The sequence below is a fragment of the Microtus pennsylvanicus genome, chromosome 10 (assembly GCF_037038515.1).
Source record: "Microtus pennsylvanicus isolate mMicPen1 chromosome 10, mMicPen1.hap1, whole genome shotgun sequence".
In the NCBI taxonomy this organism is placed as follows: Eukaryota; Metazoa; Chordata; class Mammalia; order Rodentia; family Cricetidae; genus Microtus; species Microtus pennsylvanicus.
Window position 1 is genome coordinate 66,019,967 of NC_134588.1, and position 25,408 is coordinate 66,045,374.

Here is a 25,408-nt window from a genome sequence, read left to right on the forward strand (position 1 = left end):
TAAATAGTAATCACGGTGTTTCTGTGTGGTGGGACTCTCTGCAGCACTCAAGTGCCTCTGCCTCCTAAGTGCTGGGTTCAAAGGTTTGGACCTCCACACTGGTAAAACTAAAAGCCATTGTGTCTTCGAGTTGTTTCTTAGTAAAATTTCTTATTGCCACCCAACTTAAATCTGATCATTTACCTGACCGCCTCTAGAAGCGAACAGGCAATTACTTTAAAATGTATTTTCAGGTTCAGCAGATTCATTTCACAAGTCACTGAATCCAGCACACTCGGTCCTTGAGCGCTCCCTGGGTTGTAAATGCGCTCACCCGCTGGGAAGCACAGCATGGGAGCCCACGCCCCAAAGACTTTTGTTTTATTGGAACCTGATCCTGCAAAGATGGCTCAAAATGCCCTTGCAGAGCTTTAATTTGTTTGAGAAGTCAGCAAAACATGTGATGTGTTTTTACAAAGGTAGCCTCTAAAATGATAAGGATAGAATTGGAGGAGTTAGAAGAGGGTATCCCAGGATGCTAGGCAGCCGCTTCCATGGGGTGAATTCTCTATACTGTCTGCACAGAAGGCCTGCACTACACAAACTGCATAAGGCGAATCCCCTCCATTCTCTCTGCAATATCTCTGCATCTCTTGGATCACTCCGACAGGCGGTTTTAGGTATTGGAGATGTCCAGGATGCTCCCGGAATGCTCACAAATAGGTACAGAGTACTATAACCTGGACAGCTTCTGCGTCATGGTTGGGAGAGTCCGTGTGTGATAGTCAAACCCTTTGGAATGACCATCAGTCAGTCCTTCCTCAAAGAAGTTTGGAACTGGGGAAGCACAGCGATTCCTTCTGCAGGGCATCATAGAAATCAAACAGATTCAGCCTTGCCTGATCTGTTAGTGCTGCATCTGTCAGGATTTATAGCACTGTTGGTAATACTCAGGCTTTAAAGCTTGTGAGAGGCAAAACAATCTTCCTTTCCTGGACTGGGGATGTGGCTCAGTTGGCAGAATGCTCGTCCAGCATGCCGGAGGCCCCAGGTTCAAACCCCAGTACTTCATAGAAAGTTATAGTATTCTCTACGGGCAGGGGGTTCAGAAGTTCAAGGTCTTAAGCTGGGCGTTGGTGGCGCACGCCTTTAATCCCAGCACTCGGGAGGCAGAGGCAGGCGGATCTCTGTGAGTTCGAGGCCAGCCTGGTCTACAGGAGCTAGTTCCAGGACAGGAACCAAAAGCTATGGAGAAACCCTGTCTCGAAAAATCAAAAAAAAAAAAGAAGAAGAAGAAGAAGTTCAAGGTCTTTGTCCACTGCATGTGGCATTCTAGGCCAGCCTGTATACTTGATGTATACTTGACTCTGTTTTTAACAGCAGGGGGGTTGGGGAGAAGGGGTATACATAATCTTCTCTTTCAGGTTTTGGGTTTTGTTTCATTTTTGCTTTTGCTCCAGGGCCCTAGCTCCAACCCCAGGTCCATGCAAACAGTGCTTTGTCGTGTTGTGTGTTTGCCCTGCTGATTTTCCCGGGCTGGGCAAAAATGATTCCAGCAAACGGTATGCATGAGAACCCTGTCCGTTATTCAGGGTTGAGGGTATTGAAAGAACAGATGCAAAAGCCCAGCAGGCATGCAGATCTGGAGTGAGACAGAAGGCTTTATTAGTGACCTGTCTCATGGCTGTGTCACAAACGCCCGAGTAAACAACCTTCTCCTTCTCACAGTGTGGTTGGGGAGGTTTCGGTCCATGGTCTTTGGCTCCAGTGATGTTGGGCCTGTGGTGAAGGCAGAGTTACAAAGTGATGGGGGAATTTGGAAGAGAAGCTCACCTAAAGGCAGACAGGGAGTGGGGGTGCTACAGGAAGGGATCGAGGGATGCCAGCCCCTGAGTATCAACCCAGGGGCCTACTTCTTCCACCTCCCGATAGCCTACTCTGTTTTTTTTTAATTTTCTTTCTTTTTATTTATTTATTTATTTATTAATTAAAGATTTCTGTCTCTTCCCCGCCACCACCTCCCATTTCCCTCCCCCTCCCCCAATTAAGTCTCCCCCCAGCCCGAAAAGCAATCAGGGTTCCCTGTCCTGTGGGAAGTCCAAGGAACCCCCACCTCCATCCAGGTCTAGTAAGTTGAGCATCCAAACTGCCTAGGCTCCCCCAAAGCCAGTGCGTGCAGTAGGATCAGAACCCAGTGCCATTGTTCTTGAGTTCTCAGTAGTCCTCATTGTCCGCTATGTTCAGAGAGTCCGGTTTTATCCCAGGCTTTTCCAGACCCAGGCCAGCTGGCCTTGGTGAGTTCCCAATAGAACATCCCCATTGTCTCAGTGTGTGGGTGCACCCCTCGCGGTCCTGAGTTCCATGCTCGTGCTCTCTCTCCTTCTGCTCCTGATTTGGACCTTGAGATTTCAGTCCTGTGCTCCAATTTGGGTCTCTGTCTCTGTCTCCTTTCATCGCTTGCTGAAGGTTAATATTCAGGAGGATGCCTATATGTTTTTCTTTGGGTTCTCCTTCTTACTTAGCTTCTCTAGGATCACTAATTATAAGCTCAATGTCCTTGGTTTATGGCTAGAAACCAAATATGAGTGAGTACATCCCATGTTCCTCTTTTTGGGTCTGGCTTACCTCACTCAGGATAGTGTTTTCTATTTCCATCCATTTGTATGCAAAATTCATGAAGTCCTTGTTTTTTATTGCTGAGTAGTACTCTAATATGTATAAATTCCATACTTTCTTCATCCATTCTTCCATTGAAGGGCATCTAGGTTGTTTCCAGGTTCTGGCTATCACAAACAATGCTGCAATCAGGGAAATGCAAATCAAGACAACTTTAAGATACCATCTTACACCTGTCAGAATGGCTAAAATCAAAAACACCAATGATAGCCTTTGTTGGAGAGGTTGTGGAGTAAGGGGTACACTCATCCATTGCTGGTGGGAATGCAAACTTGTGCAACCACTTTGGAAGGCAGTATGGCGGTTTCTCAGGAAATTCGGGATCAACTTACCCCTGGACCCAGCAATACCACTCTTGGGAATATACCCAAGAGAGGCCTTATCATACAACAAAAGTATATGCTCTACAATGTTCATAGCAGCATTGTTTGTGATAGCCTACTCGGTTTTAAATCCACAAGTTCCTCATTGGGAGCCCAAACTTTTTAATTGCCTCTGGAAAGGCAATTGCAGACACGCCTAGAGACATGTTTTCATCTCACCTCTGAGTTGGCAGTGAAGGTTAGACGTCACAGTCACCTAGGCTGGAGTCAGAAGAGAGGAGCTGGAGACAATACAAGCTGGATTCAGGATGTGCTCAGCGGGCAGCATCAGCATTGGAAGCATCATCAAGAAGGGGAAGAGTGAACATTCCACCCAGATTCGCAGACTTGATTCCCTCTGTGAAAAGCTGCTGAAGTTCGCTTGAAGGTCAAGATTTAAGGCAGTAGTGATAGAATTGTAACCAACTCACTTTTTCTCCAGAGGGGGGGGGGCAGGAGAGAGAGAGAGAGAGAGAGAGAGAGAGAGAGAGAGAGAGAGAGAGAGACAGAGAGAGAGAGAGAGAGAGAGAGAGAGAGAGAGAGAGAGAGAGAGAGAGAGAAGTTGAAGAGCATACCCAGATTTCAACTCTGCATCTACCAACCTAGTTTCAAAATTTCTGCACTTGGGCACAGATAGATCATTTAGTAAAGTGCAAGCTTAAGGACCTGAGTTCAAATCCGTTAACACCCATGCCAGCATCCAAGCGTGATGAGGCACAGCAGCCGTGTCAGCATCCAGGCGTGATGATGGTGTACTATAGCCCCAGTACTGGAAGGCAAAGCCAGAAAGTTCCCTGGGACTTGCCAGCCAGTCCATCCAGTCTAGCCAGTAGCAAGCACTAGGCTTAGTTAAGAGATCTTATTTCAAAATCAGGACAAATAGCAATTGGCGAAGACACGATGTCAGCTCCTGGCATGCATGAACACATTTCCAACATAAACATATATAAAATTAATTAATTTAAAAAGTCTTTGCACCTACCCACTAACATACCCAACCAGCTGTTTTAATGGCCTTGTTGCCTTGAGCTAAGGAGATCCGTCTGCATTTGTCCTAAATGGTTTCTGCTTCTTAGACTCTTGTCAATGATAGTTTTATAAATGTTATGGGATTCTCTCTTCCCCGTGGAGCAGTCCCTCCCTCCCCAACCAATGGAAGTAACGCTAAATCTAGAACACTGGAGTCCCAGTGCCTGAGCGAGCGACTTTATGCTCTGTGGAGAAACTCTTATTATTTTCTCCGAGGAGAGAGAGTTGCCCCAGTGAGGCAGTGATAGCGGGAACAAACTTTCTGGTTTTCCGTTTCGTTCTGTTACAAATGGCATGTTCTATCAATCAGAGCCTGCTGGGAAAGATTTTGTCTTTCCTTGTTGCAGTTTAATTTTACCCTCTGCTGAACTCAGGTACCTTTTAAGTGCAAAGCTGAGTTCGCATCCATCTGAGTCCTCCCCAAGGTGGCTCTAGACTCATTTACGGGACCACTTGTGAGACGGGAATTGGTCTAATTAGTGGGTTTAGCTCTGTTTACCCACATAGATGATCTAATTGTAATGTCCAAGGCACTGCTCAGCTGATGCTCTTGCATCAGGTACCGCTACAGATTTATTGGTGGTCCTGATGCTGCTGTCACCGTGTGTGAATGAAGTGCACCGTCTAGATGTGTGAACAGGTTTATTTCGAAAGACAGCGGCAGGGAGCTTGTGTCTCTCTTTTAGTGGCGGGCAGCAAGCCCTTCATGTGGGAGAACTGTGCGAAATAGGGGGTGGCCTATGAGGTATTGCTGAGGAGAGTGAATTGATACTTAATCCATCTTCAGAGACTCCATTAATGGCGCCATCATTCAGTCCCGAAAGGCAGCCGGAGTAGAAATACCCTCTGCGAAAGAGCGCTGCGGTACATAATGAGCTCCGCTTGCTTGCCGGGATTCTGAGCAGCTGTTCCTGCTGCTGCTCCGTGCCCTGTGCTATGCCCCGGGACACCTTTCGTGATGGTGGCCTCAAATTCCATGCTACAACCCGTGGCTTTCCTATGTTTGGTTAAACATAAAAGCTACTGAAATGTCTTCGTCTCAGAATTGATTATTGATGCTTAATTGCTCTGCCTGGTGACCCTTTTCATTATGGCTGCCCCGTTTCCCCAACCTGAACCTGAGGTATGACAACTGCATTGCTCTACCCCAGAGCCAGCAGCTGAGGTCTGCATAGGAGCAAGAGCTAAGCCAGAAGGACGGAAACTACCAAGCCCCTTTTAGCCAGTTGGAGTCACAGCGTAAGGAAGATGACAGGGTGAGAAAAAGAGCCCGCTTGTGCCCTCCGAGACAGAACTGGATTGTCAGCACTATCCATTCGCTGTCACATCCTGGGTAGCACTCAAGTTGTGCTTAGCATATGGTTGGCTGTCTCAGTGTAACGCATCGTGAGTCTACCAAAACACAGCACACAATCATTGTCAATGTCCTGGGTTTTCTGGGCCAAGGTATTTCCCTGGTCCCGTTGACAGCCACGGCTGGGGCTCACCTGGAACTTCACTTTAAAAATGGTCCACTTCCAGGCTTGCTCAGGTTGTGGGTCAAGGTCGCACCTTCAGGAGAACTTAACTTCTCTCCTAACCAGTGGCCGAAGGTTACCTGCGATTCCTTGTGATAGTGGTTTCTCCAACAAGACTATTAAGAAAGATCTGATGCCGGCCATCGAGATGAAGGTTGTTAGGGGCTGGAGAGATGGCTCAGTGGTTGGGAGCACTGGCTGTTCTTCCAGAGGTCCTGAGTTCAATTCCCAGCAACCACATGGTGACTCACAGACATCTGTAAGGAGATTTGTCGCCCTCTACTGGCCTGTAGGCATACATGCAGACAGAACACTGTATACATACATACATACATACATACATACATACATACATACATACATACATTCATACATACATGCTTACGGTTAGATTCTTTTATAATCACAGCAGAGAAGTGGCCACATTGCTTTGCTTCATGCTGCTGTATCAATGTAAGTCACTCTAAGGCCCAGGGTACTTGGGATAAGCATTCCAGGAGGCCTTCTAGAACCATCCTATCCCATCCTTCCATGGCTCTTCAGTACAGAATGATGTTAAAGAGCTGGGTGCATGTAATTAGATTAATAGCACTGGTCACTTACCTGTCACCTCGTCATATTGCTACAGGTACAAGCCAGTCTTTTGATGTTGTGATACAGCATTGGCATCTACAAAATTCATATTTGAGAACTTTGCACAGGTGTCTTGGTCAGGATCTCTGTTGCTGTGAAGAGACGTCATGATCACAGCACTCTTATAAAGGCAGACGTTTCATTGAGCTGGCTTACAGTTCAGAAGTTTAGTTCATTAACATTATGGTGGGACATGGTGGCGTGCAGGCAGACCTGGTGCTGGAGAAGGAACTGCACGTTGATCTCAGGCAGCAGAAGGGATCTGTGTCACCTTGGGTGTAGCTTGGGTGTAGGAGACCTCAAAGTCAGCCCCCACAGTGACACACTTCCTCCAGTGAGGCCACACTTACTCCAGTAAGGTCACACCTACTAATAGTGCTACTCCCTATGTGCTCATGGGGGCCAGTTATATTCCAACTCCCACAGCAGGCTTTTGTTTTGTTTTGTTGTTTTAAATCATGAGACCAGAGAGATGGCCCAGTGGATAGGGGGCTTGGAGAACCAGAATTATGACACCCAGTAGCCTCATAAAAAGGCAGACGTGGTTTGCTTGCCTGGAACCTGAGCACTGTGGAAACTGGAGACAGGAGGATCTCCGGGACTTTCTGAACACTGGCCTTACCGAAAAATGTCAAATCCCAGGTTCAGCGAGAGACCATGAAGGGGCAGAGAACAAGAGAGGCTGCAGGAAGTCACCCAATGTCCTACATCCACTTACGTGCACACAAAAGGTGCACACACCAGCACACACACCACCACAGAACCGGCAAACGCCATATGGACACCACAGCATTTTTAAAACACCAACAAAAATCTATAAGATTTTATTTGGCAATTTTGTATCAGGCCACATTCATAGCTATCCTGGGTTTCATGCAGCCTTCAGGCCATGATTCACCGCCCCAAGTCATGTCATTTTAATATTTCAGTTGCTTTCCTTTTTTTCCCAAACCAGTGCTGAAGGCATCACACTCAAGGCATTCAGGGCAAATGCTGTCCCAGTAAGCTACCCCTGAGGCCCCACTTAAATATTTTACACACGCCACCTCTCAGCTGTTTACCTATTCTTCCCGCCTTCCTAATAGAAGCAGTGGCATTCTCTGCTGCTAGAAAAGGATTTTCTGCTGCCACGGGGATCTGTCTGGCAACCTTTTGATCCGGTACGCCTTGTTTCTTGTATTTCTCTTGCTGCATACATGGCGGGGATTTACATCGGTCCCTACACAGCCCTTTCTGGATCCTCTCTGTCTTTTGTGCATCGAGTGCCTGGAGCAGCTTTTTGCTCGGAGGGAATGAAAAAGCAGAGGTGAGAGTTCACATTGAAAGTGTTTCTTGTTGAAGTCTCTCTGTGCTGGGAAACGGCTGTCCCGGCTTTCTCTCCTAAGCTTTTGCGGTTGTTCAGGTTTGCGGTCCATGGCGGGAGCATTACCAAGGGAGAGTAGAGACTGTTCAGTGTGCCACACAGAACAGAGAGAAACATCTGGCCAGCTGTAGAGGTTGAAACACGCTGCTCTTCCGCCCCAGGCTCCCGCAGATCACACACATTTCCCTCTCCTTTTTAATCCAAAGGTCACAACAGTATCACTGTGAGACAGTGAACATTGCAGCTTAAGACTCTAGGTTGAGCTTTATGGGTTTGGGATTTTGTGTGTGCGCTCTATTCCAAGAGCCTACTCTCCTTGGAAAAGGCTAGCTTGGATGGGACAGGCAGTTTTGGAACCGTATCATCGGCTGGTGGGAGACACATTGAAAGACACGGGACAAAAGCCCACGTGGCCTTGTGCTGGTACTATTTGCCAACTGCCTACCCTGCCCTCAGCCTCCTCCTCTTTCATGGCTTTGCTTGGCCTTGAGGTGAACTGAAAGCCAAAGAAAAGGACTTGACCACCACACTCAAGACCCTGATACCCATGAATGTGGGACACAAGAAAGCAAGACTGTCATGGCACAGTCTAATTGGGCAGATTGGTGGCTTTTGGTGAAGATGATTACCTCCTGAATTAACTAGTAACCCCCAAGAATATTAGCTAACAGTAATTAAGCCATGTCAGGGCCTGAGCTCTGCCAGGCAGACAGGAGTTTGTACCCTGCTGGTGCGCATCTCTTTTTATGCCAATCCTTACCAGGAGCTGCGGCATAGAAACTTTTCATCTGCTTGGCAGCTAGTCCTTGAGGTCTGTCTGTCAAGTGCGGGAGGCAGGATGATAACCAAGGGCTAGATCCTTCCCCTCAGACGAGGGCGCTCTGTTCCATGCGGCTGTGGTGACACTTTGCATAGAAGCTGTTAGGTTAGGCTGAAAGGCTAATATTGGAGTGTGCGTTGTATGCAGACATGTTTGCTGTATTTATACCTGTATAAGGATTCACGTGGCCGTGTGGGTGTTCGGCTCTTTTGTTCTCCGCCTTATTCCCTCAAAGCAGGGTCTCTCACAGAGCCTGAAGCTAAGCTGCTAGCCTGCAAACCCCACTGATCCTCCTGTCCCTACCCACCACAGTGCTGGGGTTAGGCCCATACAGCTATGCCTGGCTTTTGTTACATGCATCCCTGGACCTGAACTTAGGTCTTCATCTTCATAAGTGAGTGCTCTTACCAGTTGAGCTACCTCCCCAGCCCTTGACCTTAGGAGCAGGAAGCTACTCATAGATTCTCCTGGAGACTGTAGTGTGCCTTTAAAGAAAGGTCCTACAGCCTTGCTGTACACCACTCCCCCGTCCCCATGCCTGTGCCTTGCCTGTTTCTGAACCTTTTCCCCATTTTCCTCCATGATTTTCTTGTGAGGTGGGGTGCTAAACGCTTCAGCCCCTCTGATCCCACACTTCACGATCCTGTTAACAGCAGTGACAGCCAGCGGATAAGATGGTGTTGAGATGACAGGAGGAAAGAAAGACACCTGATCATCCATTGCTGAGACTTTAGAGTCCCAATAAGAGACTGGGGAAAGGAAGGGTGGTTGGAGCGCCGCTTAGCGGGGATTGAGTTAGTGGGTGTAGGCACATTGCCTAATTTACAGGGACTGGGAAGATCGCTCCGTGGGTAAGATAGCTTGCTTTATAGTCAGAGCCTGAGTTCAGACCCCCGGCACCCACATAAAAATTTACGGAAAGCCACGCACACCTATAAGCCCGCACTGGAGGGCAGAGATGAAAGGTTTGCCAGAACTTGCTGGCTACTTTCTATCCTTGGTAATTTTCTTTGGTTGTACTGCCATACAGACCATGACCAAAGCAACTTGGGGAGGAAAGGGTTTATTTGACCAGTCACAGACCATCACTGAGGGAAGCTGAGGCAAGAACAATAGCCAAAGCCCTTGGAGGACCGCTGTTTCTTGGCTTGCTCAGCTTGCTTGTGTAAACAATCCAAGACTACCTCCCCCAGGGGTGGCAGCACCCCAGGGATTAGACCCTCCCATATCAATCATTAATCAAGAAAATACCCCTACAAATTTGTCTCTGATAGAGACATTTCCTAGTTGGGGTTCCCTCTTCTAGTAGACCCTGGCTTGTATCTGGTTTGCAAAACAAAAACAAACAAATAGGAACACACACACACACACACACAGAATTTAATGTTAATAGCAGAAAATAGTCACTCAGCTGCAGGAAAGGACTCTGTGAAATGCAGTCTTGGGGAAGAGGCCAAGGTGAAAACAGTTGGTACCAGGAAGCTCCTAACAGCAAGAAGGAAAGAAACTGCAGTCTCCTTGCTGTGTGGCTCTTAGGTGAGGGAAATTGAAGGGAAGGAGACTGATGTGAAATTGGACCTCATGGGAAGCGCTTGTCCTCTTTCTGATCAGGTGTGTTAGTCTCTGAATGCACAGTTACCTGCTAGCCCTCAGGCTGGTTGGATCGTTACTGCAGTTCAGGAAGGGTGAACAGAATCTCCACTGTTTGACACTCTCCCCCCGCCCCCCCCCCCCGCCCCAAGCTCTGGTTCATGGGACAGCTCTGCCCTCTGTAAACGTAAATCTTTTTTCCCAGGAGGGTGGTTGTTGCTGGATAGGAGGTTTGTGGTAGGAAAGTAGCAGCTGCCGATGTCGGATTTGGGGCAAGGAAGTTGTCTTGGCCATCCTATCTTCCAGATGGCCCGGACCTGATAGATTGACAATTATTAGAATCTGAGACAAGGGCCAAATGGCACAGGGTTCGGGAAAAGGCAATAGGAGCCTCTTTGAATGAAGCACACATGTTCTGCTGGGACTGCTCGACTTCTGTTTTATTTCGCTCCAAGATGGGAATAGGCACAGCCCATTCTGGAGTGCCTTGATGATAAGCATAGATGGACAGACGACTGGGAGCCTGGGGCTGCTAATTTGATGGTCGTACAAACCTAAGTGGTAAGTGCCCACGTGCAAAGGAAATTTGGTGGCATAGATTTCAGTAGCTCGTGCCTGAAGTTAATCTCTGTCCCAAAGTCCATCCGTGTCAGCTTCCTGTATTGGCCATGTCTCCCTGAATTGGAGTTATATCTAAAGGCAACTGGAAGGCGTTGACTCCGAACCCTCTGTCCTGTTTGTGTGTGTCATCCATTTGAAGATGACTATGGCTACAAAGCTGCTCAGAATTGGAAGTGCCAGGAGCTATGGCTTTCAGTTGAAGCGCAAACTGTGTGTGTGCATGGGTGGGGGCATCCCCCCCATCATTTTTAAACTCCTTTGTGGAAGTTCTGGCTTCTCTGTGTTACCATGCAATTTCTTTGATCTTAAAGTGGAAGGAAGCAAGTTTCAAGAGCCAGGAAACCTCCTCGAGTGGCTCTAAAAGGAGCGGCATATTACAAAATTGAGTAGATGTCGAGCAAACCGTGGATCTTTTGAAATTTAACTCGAAGTGGTTTTACTGACAAACAGAGATGCTTGGGGTAGGACCTATGCTGTTGGGTGTTCATTGAAATGAGAGAGCTTCGGGTGGATTGTTGTTCAGTAGGACCCGTCTCAGGCAGACACTGTCTATGCTGAACCTGAGGCTCTGCCCTTTCTGCTTCTGGTCTCTGTTGTAAGGATGTGGACACGAAAGCTGTGCGGGTTCACGCCTGATTCAGAGCCCCGTTTTCTCGCCCTCTCTCTCACTTGGCCTCCTTCTAGCTGGAACGGGAACCAGAATGTAAACACGGGTTGCTAAAACAGCCTTGTTCACTGCCATTGTGTTAAAAAAGCTGCCCACGTTGCTCAGCTGATATCCACAATTTTGTTTAAGTGGCAAATTGATTGAAACAGTCAGTGGAAGGGATTATTTCAGTGAGGGCTTTGCCTTCCTGGAACAAATCCACTTATTAGCATGCGGTTTGGATTCCCCGCCCATGGACTGGAGAATGAGCTCGGTATTATTAGGCAGTTTCTTTGACTAACCAACAGCTCCATTTCCTTCGCCTTTTCCTCGCCTGTCTTCTCAGCTGCAACTGAAGAGGCCATATAGAGACTTGCGATCGTGGGTTTCTCTGAATCCAGGGGCAGGTCTTTGAGCTGAGACAAGACCAGGTCTGAGTGGTGAACTCAGAGGTGCTGTAATCAGAAGTGAACAGAAATGGAGCTTGGATTAGTTTGCCTGGTTATTTCCCACTTGTATGTTATCAGTGGGTGTCAGTCACGGAGGATTAGGAGCACCTCCTCTGAGCCTTCACACCATCAGAAAGGACTAAATGCACCGAGGGGCCCCTGACTGTAAGACATCCCTCCTCATCTCGGGATGGAGCATCATGGTACAGTAATCCCCCTTAGCTACAAGGGCAGCATTCCAAGCAAACGCTGCAGCCTGAAGGTCATACCAGACCTAACACAATTATATATTTTTTTCTACCCATGCAAACCTACAGTAAAGTTCAACGGGCAGGTTAATTAATTATTAATTAGTAAACACAGTAAGAAATTAACAATAATATCTAATTAGAAAGTAAACATGGACATTCATGCCTGTCATCTCTTCACTTGGGAAGTAAAGGCAGGAAGGTCAGGAGTTCAAAGTCATCCTTAGCCACATCGCAAGTTCAAGGCAAGCATGGGCTACATGAGACCTTATTGCAAAATGAACAAGCAAACAAAAATAATAGAATAATTTTAGCAATGTACTACAATAAAATTGCTGGCATTTGGGGTCATTGATGAGTAAAAGAAGGGCTCCTTGAACATAAGCAATAATGACTACAGGGCATCTGATCTGAAAGCTAAGAGGAGAGAACTAAGGGACCAACGAGAAGGAAACTGATCCTATATGGGCACACAGGGCAGTGGGCTCACTTACAGTCTAGACATCAGATTCCATCCCCAACCCAGAACAGTGTTCACTTTCAAACATGGGAATTATTTATCTCTCCTTTGGGGTTCCTCTCCTCCTTGCTTACTTGCTTTTTGAGACAGAGTCTTATATCCCAGGCTTTCTTTGGACTCCCTTTGTAGCTGAGGATAACTTAAACTGAGCCTCTTGCCTCCGTTTCTTAGTGCTGGGGTTAGAGACGGGCACCGCCACCCCACCCTGATAGGACTTTCCCGTCTAATCTGTTCAGACCATAGTTGACGATAAAAAAAGGAAATACAAACAGTGAAACTTCGCCTACTGTTTCTAGAACGTTGCCATCATAGGCAGCAGGAGGGTGGCCTAATTTTGAAGGGTCGAGGCAGCTGAATTGGTCTGGTAAGGAGTCCCGTTTGGAAAACTGTAGAACACAGCATACAGCATAAGCAACATGCAATGGCAGAGAAAATTATCAGAGCCATTCCTCCCATTTCAGCCCCTGCGCAGTCACAGAAGCTCCCTTATGTGCAGTTGGCTCTGTTGAAAGAAAAATGAGCCCGGTTGGTTGCAATCACAACCATCCGATTATTCCGACATTCTGTGCATTGGCTCGCCGGCTCTGCTTGGAGGAGCTCCAGCTCTGTGTGCGTTACAGATGTTGAGCACTGGCCACATGGCTTCGCGTGGACTTGCTCACCTCTTGGTAGCTGGCGAACTAGAAGGCCTTCAGCTGGAATTGCCCATGCTCCCTCTTGCTTCATTTGAGTCTGTGATAGGCAAGTTTGGGGTTCTCCACATGGTGGCTTATGGTCCTAGTGCTGAAAGAGCATCTGCCTTTGTCACATTCACCAGATGAAGCTCTGGCAAACCCCAGCTCCGGAGGAGTATGTGGCAAGGAGGAAAGGGGGTCTGTGACCATCTTACCGTCTCTCTCCACAGACTTTGAGAGTTGAGATAATTAGACTCATGTGAACATTTCCACTCTCCCGTGTTAACTTCTTGCCGCATAACAAAATACAAGAGATAGCTGGCTTAAGAAAGATTGATTCTGATTCATATCATGTGTTCCAGTCCATGATTGATTGCCCCCCCCACACACACACTTTGGCCATTACATAGGGAATGTGTAGCACTGCTAACCTCATCACTCAGCAAGCCTCCAGGGATGGTCCCCAATGACTAAGAACCTCCCAGCCAGTCCATCACTCCTAAAGGTTCCACCACCTTCCCATAGCATCCCCTGAAAGACAAAACCTTAAACCTACAGGTAGAGGGCACTCACCCACAACACCCTTCTACTTCCGGCATCCAGACAGGGCTTTTTCTCCAGGCTCTTACTCGGTTCTGGGCTCTTGAAATGTGACACACTCACTGGTGAGATTCTCTTCACCTGTGTGTAGTCTTGAATTGTGATTCTTTTGGGGGGGGCATATTTTAAATTTTTGATCAGTTACTTGATGTGATGGAAATACATTATTTCTTCAAATATAATTTGGATTTGCTATATCTTATAGATATTTGCCATATGTTGGCTTTTTAAGAATGTTTTCTACTTTAATCACTGCCTAGCCCTGGTCTGGGCTCCCTTTCTGACATGGGCTCAGTCATGGCATCTTTTAGGATTTTACCTGTGTGTTCTAGCACTGTGAGTCCCCTAACACTGTCTGTATTTCCTTCCTTCCTCTCCTTTTTCCTTCCTCCCTTCCTTCCTTTGTAGTGTTTACAGTGTAGAGGTGACTTTCTCATTATGTTACATTACTAGTCTATAAAGATCATCCTGCATCATGGCACCTGTGTTCTGAAGGTGGGGTAGAACGTGGGGCTCTAGACTTTGAGCCCTTCAGCACACAGCTGGCCTCTAACATCTGGTAATGCTTCATTGTGCGGCATAATTGTGAACATCACTGATATCTAACAGCATCCTAGTCTTTCCCAGATAGATGTCAGGGGCTCTCTAGAATCCCGTACCACTCCCCTCCACCCACTGTAGTTGTGACAAATCAGAAATGTCTTGGGAATGATCACATGTTCCCTTAGCGGGGCAGAGGTGTCCCAGTTTACCGTTTTGAGCCGCTGCAGTGTCCTAGAGATGCTGGAGCAAAAAGGGAAGGAAATGTGTGAAGTGTGGATTTGTCTCCAAGAGAGCAAGACAGAAACAGCAGCTCAACAGCGATGGGGGCATCTGCCTAAGCTGGAAGTGGTGTGTATTCTTTGTAGTCCCGAGAAACTCAGCACAGGGCTGGCTCTGGATTCCTCTATGTTAACTTGAAGCAGCAAATTGGGTCTTGCTGCACATTGAAAGGTTCATCAATATCTCAACTTCATTATGTGAGAAGTGGATTAATAGGAAATGCAGTCCCTGAAGGGGAAAAATGCAGGAACTATGCTAACCGCAGATAATGGATTTTGAAAAGCTCCTTATTTTTAGGAGAGAAAAAGGAGATACATAGGAGTAGAAAGGGTGTATCATGACGCATCCTATACCTACCATTCAAGTCCTAAATGATTGACTCAAGGTCAGTCTTCCATCCCCCCACTCTCCAGTTGGTACCCACTCCTGGATTGTTTTAAAAGCACACTTCAGAGATGGTTCTGCTTCATTAAATCGTTCCTTGTACATATCTAAGAGAAAATAGCTAAAATTATAACTCTAGCATACTGGGGATATTTTCATCTACAAAAGGCATTAATATACTAAGCAGTATCTAAAACTTGAAGAAATGAACCAGTGGGGCCCACGGACCATGAGGCTCGGTCTGGAGTAGCATCGATTCTAGAAGGAAGATGAAGGTAGACACATTATCTTTCTACCATCCTGCTTTGATGGTTCTTACGAATGCCCACAGACAACAGGGGTTTTCCCAGAGAACTGGGGTCTTTGCAGAGGAGAATGAGCTGTCAGGGAACTGGACCATTTTCTAAGGAGCAGGGAAAACGCAATCAGCAGGGGGCAGTGACTGCTGGGCCCATGATGGATTGTTCTCTGATAACTTCCGGTGACTTTTGTTCAACGGACCGGGAGCAGTAACTTTTTAAGGCTTTGCTACAGAGGTGGTGTGTCTCTCCTGTTATAATGTATTCTGAGAAGTTTCTTTGTTGTGATTTAGACTTTCCTCACTTAATTTTACTGTGTTGTAAATCTCCGGCATTTGGTGAGCACCGTGGTATATGTGAGACCTGAATGCAGCCATTTCCTGCTTCTCTTTAGAAGATTAAACTGAGGCCGTTGTAGCTGATGCCAGGACAGATTTAACCAATCATGTTTCCTTTACATGTAGGTCAGTCCGAGGGACAATTCCGCACTGGATCCTATTATCCACGGGTTGAAGGGCGTCGTCCATCACGGTGAGTAAGCTTCCTTTAGCTGCAAAGTGAAAGGCTGGAATCTTCACCTGAAGGACTCAGGTTATCTTGCAGAGGACAGAGGGTGATGTCACTCCTTGCCCTCCGCTGTGCAAGGGCTTTAGAGCCATTATCTTACGAGTAAAGAACACCCACGGTTATAACCTGCATAGTTATAATCGGCCTGGCTTCACAGCGAACCATTTGTTTCCCCTCAGGTATTTCTGTGAATGCCCATATTGTAAATCAGAGTGCTCGAAGATAGACGGTTCTCGGGTGTTATATCTGCCATTTGTCTCCTTACTCTTCTCAAAATATTCCGTTTTCAAGTTCCTTGCCACTGGTGAATATTTTTGATCTGCCTCGCAGATTTAAGAGGGGAAATATAAGTAGCCAGGACAAGCCTTTGAGCTTCAGTCTGGGACCCAGCACCTTGCAGCTGCTGGCAAGGAAAGGGCCGGGCTGGCGCGCTCTGCAACAGACATCATACCCTCAGGCACAGACCTGGGAGAGGAAGGAAGATGAATGAGTTCTGTCTCTTCCAGCTGGTTTTATTGGCGGAATTTCCCTGCAACTATATTCTCAGCCATGCATCATTACCTGTGGCACAGAGATGCTCCTGTAGCAGAAGCACCCTAGCTTGCAGGAAGGTGTTGAGTCTGGAGCTCATGTAATGATTTGTAAAGTTTTAACAATCTAATTAGAATTCCAAAGACATTGACAAAAATAGCCCTAGTCGCCATAGTAAATCTCCCTCCGTTCCTTACACTGTGATGAAATGTCTTCACACCTTTTGAGAGGATTGTCTTCCGACATGAGCCAACTCTGGAGAGCTTAGCAGATACCTCTTCCCGGGAAACTAAACTTGTTATCAGAGTCCGATTAAACTGGATTGAGCATTAATTGTTCTGCTCAGTCAGGCAGCAGGTAACAAGAATAAACCAAGCGAAAACAGCAAAGCAGAGAGCCAGGCCATGGCTCAGTCGGTGCAGTGCCTGCCTTACAAGCCTGAAGATCTGCATGCAGATCGCCAACATGCACATTAAAAGCCAAGCTCGGCAGCATATCTCATAACTCCAGAGCTGGGGTGGGTTGTGTGCAGAGACAAAAGAATTCTGGATCTCACTGGTAGACCAGCCGGCCCCGCCTAGTCCATGAGAGACCCTGCCTCAAAATTTAGTGTGGAGGGAGATCACGGAAAACGCCTGCCTCTGCCATTTGCCCTCCACATGCACCTCACGTGAATCCTCACATACTCCTCTGCCACACACATATTAAAGACACATACATGGACAAAGAAAGAAGGAATGTATGACGACCCCATGGCAGCATCCCACGGAGCTTTTTCACTTGAAGAAGCTTGCATTGTTCCCTTCCAGATCTATGTTAATAAAGGCACGCCTCCTGTTCTGGGAATCAGACCCAGGGTCCCACTGTTAGTAAAACTCCCCCATTGAGCTGTCTCCACTCATCTCATCTGTGAGGACTCTTTCCTCAGCATCTGGATTGCCTTCCCCAAACCCCACCTACTGCCATTTCCTTGGGCATGAGTTATTCAGGGAAGTCGCAGACAATTCGCCACAGGAACACTCTGTTTGACTGAGAGACACAGTGATCCCAGGTTCCACCCTGCTCTCGGACAGGAAAGAGCTACACACAGTGTTTGTCTCCAATTGAAGTTCACCTCCCTCGAGTCAAAACCAAGATGCAACCATGGCTGGGACATAGGGAGGCAGCCCCCGCCAGCTCTTAGGAGAGGAAGAGAGGCACTGCCCTTCTCTTCCTGCAGTCTTCGCAAAAGTCTCCTCTGAAGTCCTCTCTTGGCACGCTCCTCTTCCCCTCTTGCGTGCTGACCGAGGGTGTCTCCATTGTTTGCTTGCTAGTCTCCGTTCAGATCTTGCCTGTCAGATGACTCCTCCCTACCCACCGCCATCACGAGGGTGTCTTGCCTGTCAGATGACTCCTCCCTACCCACCGCCATCACTCTCGGTCATATCGTCTTTCTCAAGCATTTGTGGAACATCGTTTTTGCTTATACAATACCTCCTCAGGGGTGAGCCTCAGGAAAGGTAGAAAGATGACATATCACACTTGGCCGACAATAGCTGCCCGATAAATCACAACTAAATGTTTAAAGTCACGTAAAGGAACACACATTCAAGTGAAATATTATTGTATAAGAATAGAATGCAAAGGGGAAGCGGTGAACTAAAGACCACTGAGGCTTGGCTCTGATTGAGAAGAGAATCGAGATATGCAAGGGGTCGGGGGAAGGGGTCAGAAGAGTAATGCCGTTCTCCCAGAAGGGAATAGACATCTTGAGGAGTTGAAAAGAACGCTTGTTGAAGCTGAGATGTGTTTTTGGTTGAAGGTCCTGTGAGGTATTCGTGCGATCTGCTGATTTGAGGGAGCGTAAATAATTGTGCTCTTCACAGCTTCTCTGGCTGGGGAGAGGTGATGCAGATGTGTGATGTGCGGAAGCGATCAGTGTGGCTCTCTGAAGCGGCCTCTTTATCTTGACCTCTGGGGGTTGCATTGTAGAAAGTTAACTTCGTATGAGCTGGCTATTTTTTGTTGTTTAGCCTGAGGAGTCTTTTGTGTTCCTTCAGCTGAGATGCAGTTATCTGGTCTTGGCTGCACCGTGTGCTTGGCACATGGTCACAGGGGTGCTCTGTGAATCAGATGCCAAGGTAGGGTTTTAACTAAAAGAGAGATTTCCCAAGGGGGAAGATGACCTGGGAAAAAGAAAAAGGAGGAGCGGTGTGGTTGGTAACAGTGTTCATTCGCAGAGCAGAGAGAAAAGCCTTCTTCTTTCCTTCCTTTCTTCCTTTCTTAAAGATTTATTTATTCATTCATTCATTCATTCATTCATTTATTATGTATGCAGTGTTCTGCCTTTACACCCAGAAGAGGGCACCAGATCTCATTACAGATCGTTGTGAGCCACCATGTGGTTGCTGGGAATTGAAGTCAGGACCTTTGGAAGAGCAGCCAGTGCTTTTAACCTCTGAGCCATCTCTCAAGCTCTTGCTCTTCCTTCTTCATGTGTGATGAGCTGCTTCTGTGCCCCATAAACGTGAGGATGGTTAGGAACAGCATCTGCCCCATGCAGCAAAGCTTCGCACTGGCTGTTTTTTGAGTAGCGGATGTATCTGATGTTCTCTGTTGCTCCCTCGCTGGATCCTTCCAAGGAATCTGCCTGTGAAAGGACAAGTTCTGATCATTGAGAGCACACTTCTAGGTTGCTCCTTCCAGATGAGGCTCTGGCAAGCTTTCCTTGTCAGCGGAAGTTACTGGTGGGACAAGATGCAGACATGTTTCTCAGGAGAGCTTCGAATGACCTGTCAAACAAAACAGCACCGTGACAGACTTTCTCGTAGGGGGAAACTACAGTACTCGGGTGTGTTCACCCCAGAAAGGGAGCCTGTGAGTCACAGGCCAGGGTAACAGCTGTGCAGTGCAGTGCTCACTTTGGTGAACAGCTAACTCTAAAGCAGCTTTGTTTTCAAAGGGCCAATTCCAACATGGGTGAAGGTTCCTGAAAGCTGCAACCCCGACCTCTCTGTGTGCACCATGCGGGCAGCTCCACAGCCCCAGCACCCAAGCATACCCTTCTTTCTGGGTTTGACTTGTCTGGGTCACCAGCCCCAGCCACCGGCACCCCCTTTCATACTGTTAATAGCTGCCCAAGTTTTTGTGTTCCTTCCCCCTCCCCTGGAAGGGGAGTGCTGTCATTCAGAGGCACACGCCATACAACACTTGGGCATTTCCTGCCTTGTGCTTCTCCTTCGTTCCCCCTTGCCCTGGGAGACATCTTCTGCTCAGTCTGTGGACAGGGTCCTGTGATGGCTGGAGTCATTCCAAACCCCACACAGAAAGTGGAGTGAGCAAGTCAAATTGTGCATGGTAACAGCCCCCAGCCAAGGTTTGCCACTGGCAGTAAGAGCAGGTGCCAGCACATTCGGTCTCTTTTCACATCGAACCCTGACTCAACTGCCGTTTCCCCAATAAATAATGAACTCTAATCCTAGACATGCCCAGACTTGGCGAGCTTCTGAAACAGCAGGTAGATTGTGATCTCATGGCTGGAAGAGCCCCTTCAAAAAGCCGTGTTGTTCAGATGCCTCACTCTCTGATCTGGCAGTCTCATGCATAAGTGTATACACCAAAAAAAAAAAAAAAATACAACAACAACAAAAAAACAGCCACACAAAAGACTTGTAACAGTTTTGTTCTTAATAGCCACAGATTAGACATACTGAGTGTTCACCAGTGGGAGCATATGAACTAGCCATGGTATATTCGATTGTAGCCCGTTACGTAGGGCAGTTAAAAAAAATGGCAACCTACCATCCTACACAAAGGGACAGACACTGCTTGGCCACGTTTATATTAAGCTCAAGAACAAATCAAGGGTGATGCAGGTTAGAATGGGAAGGTGAGTTGGAGGAGCAGCTCAGAGGGTTCTCCGGATTTAAAAATGCTCTTTGTGAACTCTTTATATGGGTATGCCCAGCATTTTGAAAATGAGACATGATGTCACACATGAGTTCATACCTGAGAATCACACCATTGAGTTTACAAAAGCAAGTTACCAAAAACTTACATAATTTCTGAAGTGAGTTTACGTTTTTGTGTTGATCTGTATTCACACCTGTGTTTGGACACACCTCACAGAGGGTGACTACACAGTTACAATACAGTTTCACCTGTTGATCCGTATTCACACTTGTGTTTTTATACACCCCACAGGTGTGATTACATAGTTACAATACAGTTTCACCTGATGATCCGTATTCACACCTGTGTGTGGACACACCCCACAGAGGGTGACTACACAGTTACAATACAGTTTCACCTGATGATCCGTATTCACACCTGTGTGTGGACACACCTCACAGAGGGTGACTACATAGCTACAATACCGTTTCACCTGTTGATCCATATTCACACCGGTGTGTGGACACACCCCACAGGGGTGATTACGTAGTTACAATTCAGTTTCTCCTGTTGATTTCTATATTTGACTCTTTCTGAGTTAAAGAGTAGCTCATGTGTTTGATACACTCATGTCTCAAATATGTGCCCTTTACAAAACTTGAAGCAGCAACAAAACAGAACCCCCATCAGCCTGAGTGGATAGTCTGATGTGTAAACTGCCCAGAGTATTGAGTGCTAGTTATGGTGTGAATGCCCGGGACTTTTCTACGTGGTAATAAGTCATCACAGGCAGTCTGGAAAACCACTGCAAAGAGAAACTCAGAGATATGCCTGGCAGGAGATGAGTGTTTATGGTATTGCTTCTTCTGGTTACCCAAAGGCAGAAAAACCTCCAAGCCCATTCATTAGCAGGTTAGGTGGAGACATCTTAGCATAATGATACAGTTAGACATTTGCCACAGTGAAACAATGAAAAGGAGCGGGGGGGCCGTGAAGCAGCATGGTGTATTCAACCAGGAAGATTTCCATGGTGAGACCGAAGGGAAGGCAACATAGTGATTATTTCAAAATCAAAGACGTTGCCACTGCTTAGGATGAATAGGAGAGTGATTGTGTCCTGAGAGTCCAGTGAAGGCCAAACACAGGAGTTGTTTTAGAGTGATTGGCTTTTGGCTCTGCACATCTTCGTGTTACATTTGCAGTCAAAGCAGACAGTGATTTGAATTCAACAGTGGGAGATTCAGAGACCTCACAGCAAGCGGAGAGGGGAATGACAGCCATGTTTCTAAAACCTTTGTGCCAAAACAACCCTTGACAGGCTGTTTCTTCTTTATGTTGATTGGTTGAAGAACTGTGTCTGCCTCAGGATCTTAGCATTAAGAAGTAACTTTTGATGCCAGTATCTACTCTGCTCCTGGGCTTTAGAAAAAGGAAAAGGCAACAAAGAAGGCAGGTGACTGTCTAAAGAAAAGCTGCTCGCTTCTGTGTTGCTGCATGGTCATTGGACACTCAGGAAAGGTCAAACTAGCCCAACAGGCACCATGGATTCTACTGAAAACCCTCTGACCGCTTAATCTCCATGCCACAGAAACATGTGAAGCGGCCTTTGCTGGGAATTTGGTCTAGGGTCACTCCTTGAAAAGTGACAGAGATGTAACATCCTGTTTCTTCCAAGCTGTTGCCACTCCTTGTCACTGTGTGTCCCCATCTGCAGGTTTCAGTCTTAACAGAGCCCCACCAAATAGTTTCTATCAAAGGAGCAAGGTAAAAAGTATTCAAAGGACTCTGCTATGTTGCTATGGCTCCATCACTATTATGACCATGGCTCATACCTTAAAAAAAGTCTTGAGATCACTGTTTGGGAAAATGAATGAATGAAAACATCTGCACAAATTCTAGGAAGGAAGACTCTTGGGGTAGGGAGGATGATTAGGACACAAGTAGACACCTATGTCATCATGCACCCGTATGACATCACAGAGATGACCTGGCTTAGTTTGAGATGTCTTGCTTATTATGTACCCATGAGCTTTAAGCATCTTTGGTGAGTCCATTTTTCCTTCCCCAATGGAGTCCCTAAGACACACTAATCAAGACACTGAGGTCAAAGGAAAAACATGGTCCTTTCATATGGAACCGTTTTCTGATCATTCAAAAGTTTCCTTTCTGTACTTGCGGTCTGGTGCTCCAGAGACTGGCTTTTCAATTGCCTGTACAGTTGCTTCCTATGTCCAAATATTCAAGCGTGTTTTCTTACTTTCCACATGAAGTTTGACCCTAGGATCGAGCAAACATGGAGACGATTACAGAAGCCTGTGTTGGTTCAGGCTGTCCTGGATTTGAATTCTGACTCTCGAGCTTAGAAGCTGTATGATCCTGTGCAAATGGCTGTGTCTCTCATTAATATTTCCATATGAGAAAATGAGGATAATATTGGGGCTGAGAAGACATGGGGAATGTTGCCTGCTGTGTGCCCACAGCACTCTAGATTAAGGCTCAAGAAACTATCTGTAAACCAAATCAAGCCTCCTGCTTGCTCGTTCAGAGTTTGATTGAGACACACAAATCTTGGCCCACTGCTTGGCAATATAAATAAAGTTTTATCACGCAGCTGTACTCATTTGTTCACGTATTATCTGTGGCTACTTTTGTAATACAGACAGTACTTGTCACTAGCAGTGCATTAAGTCTTACAGAACTTTAAATATTTGCTCTCTGGCTCTTCTCAGAAAAAGTTTGTCAGCCTCATCTCAGAGGAAGCTGGAGTTTTGTGTGCTTTCTTCATGGCACTGCTACATCCAGTGTGTGTTCGCGCATGTGCATGTGTGTGCATGTGTGTGTATGTGTCTGTGTGTGTATGATCAAATACTCACCATGTAACAGCCTGTGCTTTCGTTTTGATCTTGCCCCAGTCCTCACGTCCTCTAGATATGTTTCAAGTGAATTAATGAGGGTTCTGTTGGAATGTTTACCTGGAAGCAATCGTTCAAATCATTTTCCCTCTTTTCAATGAGAAAGCCAGTGCTATGCTATCTGCGGCTCACTGATCGTTCTGAACATTTACAGCTCACTGGTGATTTTGAGCATCATAACACGCGACAAAATTTCCCGTTTGAAGTTTATGTTTCCAGCACTTAATTACATGGAACTTTCCTGAAGTGTGCTATAAATGTGCAGCAGCCAGCGCCAGGCTAATTGGCTTCTGTCTTTTTATGGATCCAGGAAGAACTGATGCCTATCTGAATGCTTTTGATCTCAGATCTTCTAGAAACAGACAGGCTTAAGCCATTTCCAGTTTCCTGGATTTCGGTTTATCAAAACCTCCACCATAGATGCGAGCTGTTTCCGTTTCTTTTCTTGGCCAAGTCCAGGAAGTAGGATGCTGCGTGATTGCTATTTTATCACTAAGTGGCATTGTTAACAATAGTGTTAAGACATAAAAAGGCCTCAGAAGTTCTCATTCAACCACCCTCCTTTGTCAGTGTGTTATCATTTGAACAGGACCCTGGGAGTTTAGGGAAACATGCTTAACCTTGTTTCGGTGAAATATAAAGAACAAAGGGTTTAAGAAAAATCTCCAGTGACCCACTGGTCTCCCTTGGGTGACTTTTATACCGGGCTTCTCTGCTGTTTATATGTCACCTTAATAGGAGAAGTCCTGTCACCTCAGGGCCAAGAGCAAAGGATTTGGCTTTGAATATTATTTCTTCCTTTGACCAGATGTACAAACAAATCACTTATTTTCTCAGTAGCTCAGTTTTTCTCCACTGTATGGTGAGGTCTTTAGTTTATCTTGGAGATATATTAATTCCCAGCACACAGTGTCCCTGGCACATGGTAAGTGCTGAACATGAGCTGGGTTCCCTCCTCTCCCATGTCCCATGTTGACTTACACTTGTTGGTAGGTGAAGATGTCCTCTCGAGTGTTCTGCTTGTGTTTCCTCCTGGCTGTTGAGTGTATGACATTGGACTTTGCTGAAACATAGAAAACCTAAAGGAAATGAAGCCAGGCATGGTAGTAACGCCTGTGGTCCCAGGGCTCAGTAAGCAGAATCATGAGGATCACAAGGGCAAGACCAGTCTAAGCTACAGACAAAAGCAAAAAAGATCTCGAAAAGTAAAGGAATCAGCAAAGACAACGGTATAGATGGTCTGTGGTAACCAGTACTGTTTTGAGTAGGGTAAAGAGCCAGAAGGGGGAAGAAAGGAAAAAGCACATCTGTCATAACTGTTTGATCTGCCCATGGACTTAGCCCTGCCCTGGTGCTTTCTACAGGTAGCCTTGTTTCATCCCTGCAGTTGCCTAGGAGATAACAATGTTGTAGCAGATAGGGAGCTAAGACTTCGGAGAGATTAGCTGACCTGTCCAGGCCTCATAGTGGAACACTGAGCCCAGTTATACTGAATACTGAGATGCATTTTCTTTTTTCTCTGTCTCCCATTCCTATCTCTCTTTCTTTTTTTCACTAACAGGGTCTCAGTTTGTAGTCCCAGCTGGCCTCAGACTCCTAGAGATCTGGCTATCTCTGCCTCCGGAGTGCTGGGATTAAAGGCATGTGTCACTGTGTGCAGTCTGAGATGCTGTCGGCGCGTATCACTATGTCCAGTCTGAGATGCCGTCTCCTTCTGCTCTGCTGGGCCACCTTCTGGCATCACCCACCTTCTTTTTTTTTTTTTTTTTTTTTTTTTTTTTTTTTTTTTTGGTTTTTCGAGACAGGGTTTCTCTGTGGCTTTGGAGCCTGTCCTGGAACTAGCTCTTGTAGACCAGGCTGGTCTCAAACTCACAGAGATCCGCCTGCCTCTGCCTCCCGAGTGCTGGGATTAAAGGCATGCGCCACCATCGCCCGGCTTCCACCTTCTTGTTTATTGCCCGAATGAGTTAATTCTTGTGTTCCGTGTTCCTCTTTTTGTGAACTAGCTCTTTGCCTTGTTTAAAGGGAAGCCACGTGAATGTATTACCCTGTCAGTTAAAGTCTCCGGGGCTTTACAGGTAGAGAGACAAGCCCTAAAACTGCTTGGGATGGCCCTGGATTTTGACATTATAGAATTTCTGGAACTTAAGTGCCACATCCATTTCTCTGATTGCGAACCTCATAATTTCTCCTTGTTTTATCTGAACATCAACTTGAGATGAAAATGCCATGCTTGGTCAGCTAATCACGGAGGCTAGATGGCTTTGCAGTAGGGTCTGTGACAGTTATTATCTTC

General features: G+C 46.6%; 1 protein-coding gene across 2 annotated transcripts in view; it reads left to right on the plus strand.

Annotated features, from left to right (window-relative positions):
- Positions 1-25,408, plus strand: part of Ptprg (protein tyrosine phosphatase receptor type G) — a 666,884-nt gene that overhangs the window by 504,621 nt on the left and 136,855 nt on the right. For both annotated transcript variants that reach the window (XM_075988580.1, XM_075988581.1), the window contains exon 6: positions 15,697-15,763. In XM_075988580.1, coding sequence (XP_075844695.1) covers positions 15,697-15,763 — 67 coding nt within the window. The remainder of the gene's footprint in view (positions 1-15,696; positions 15,764-25,408) is intronic.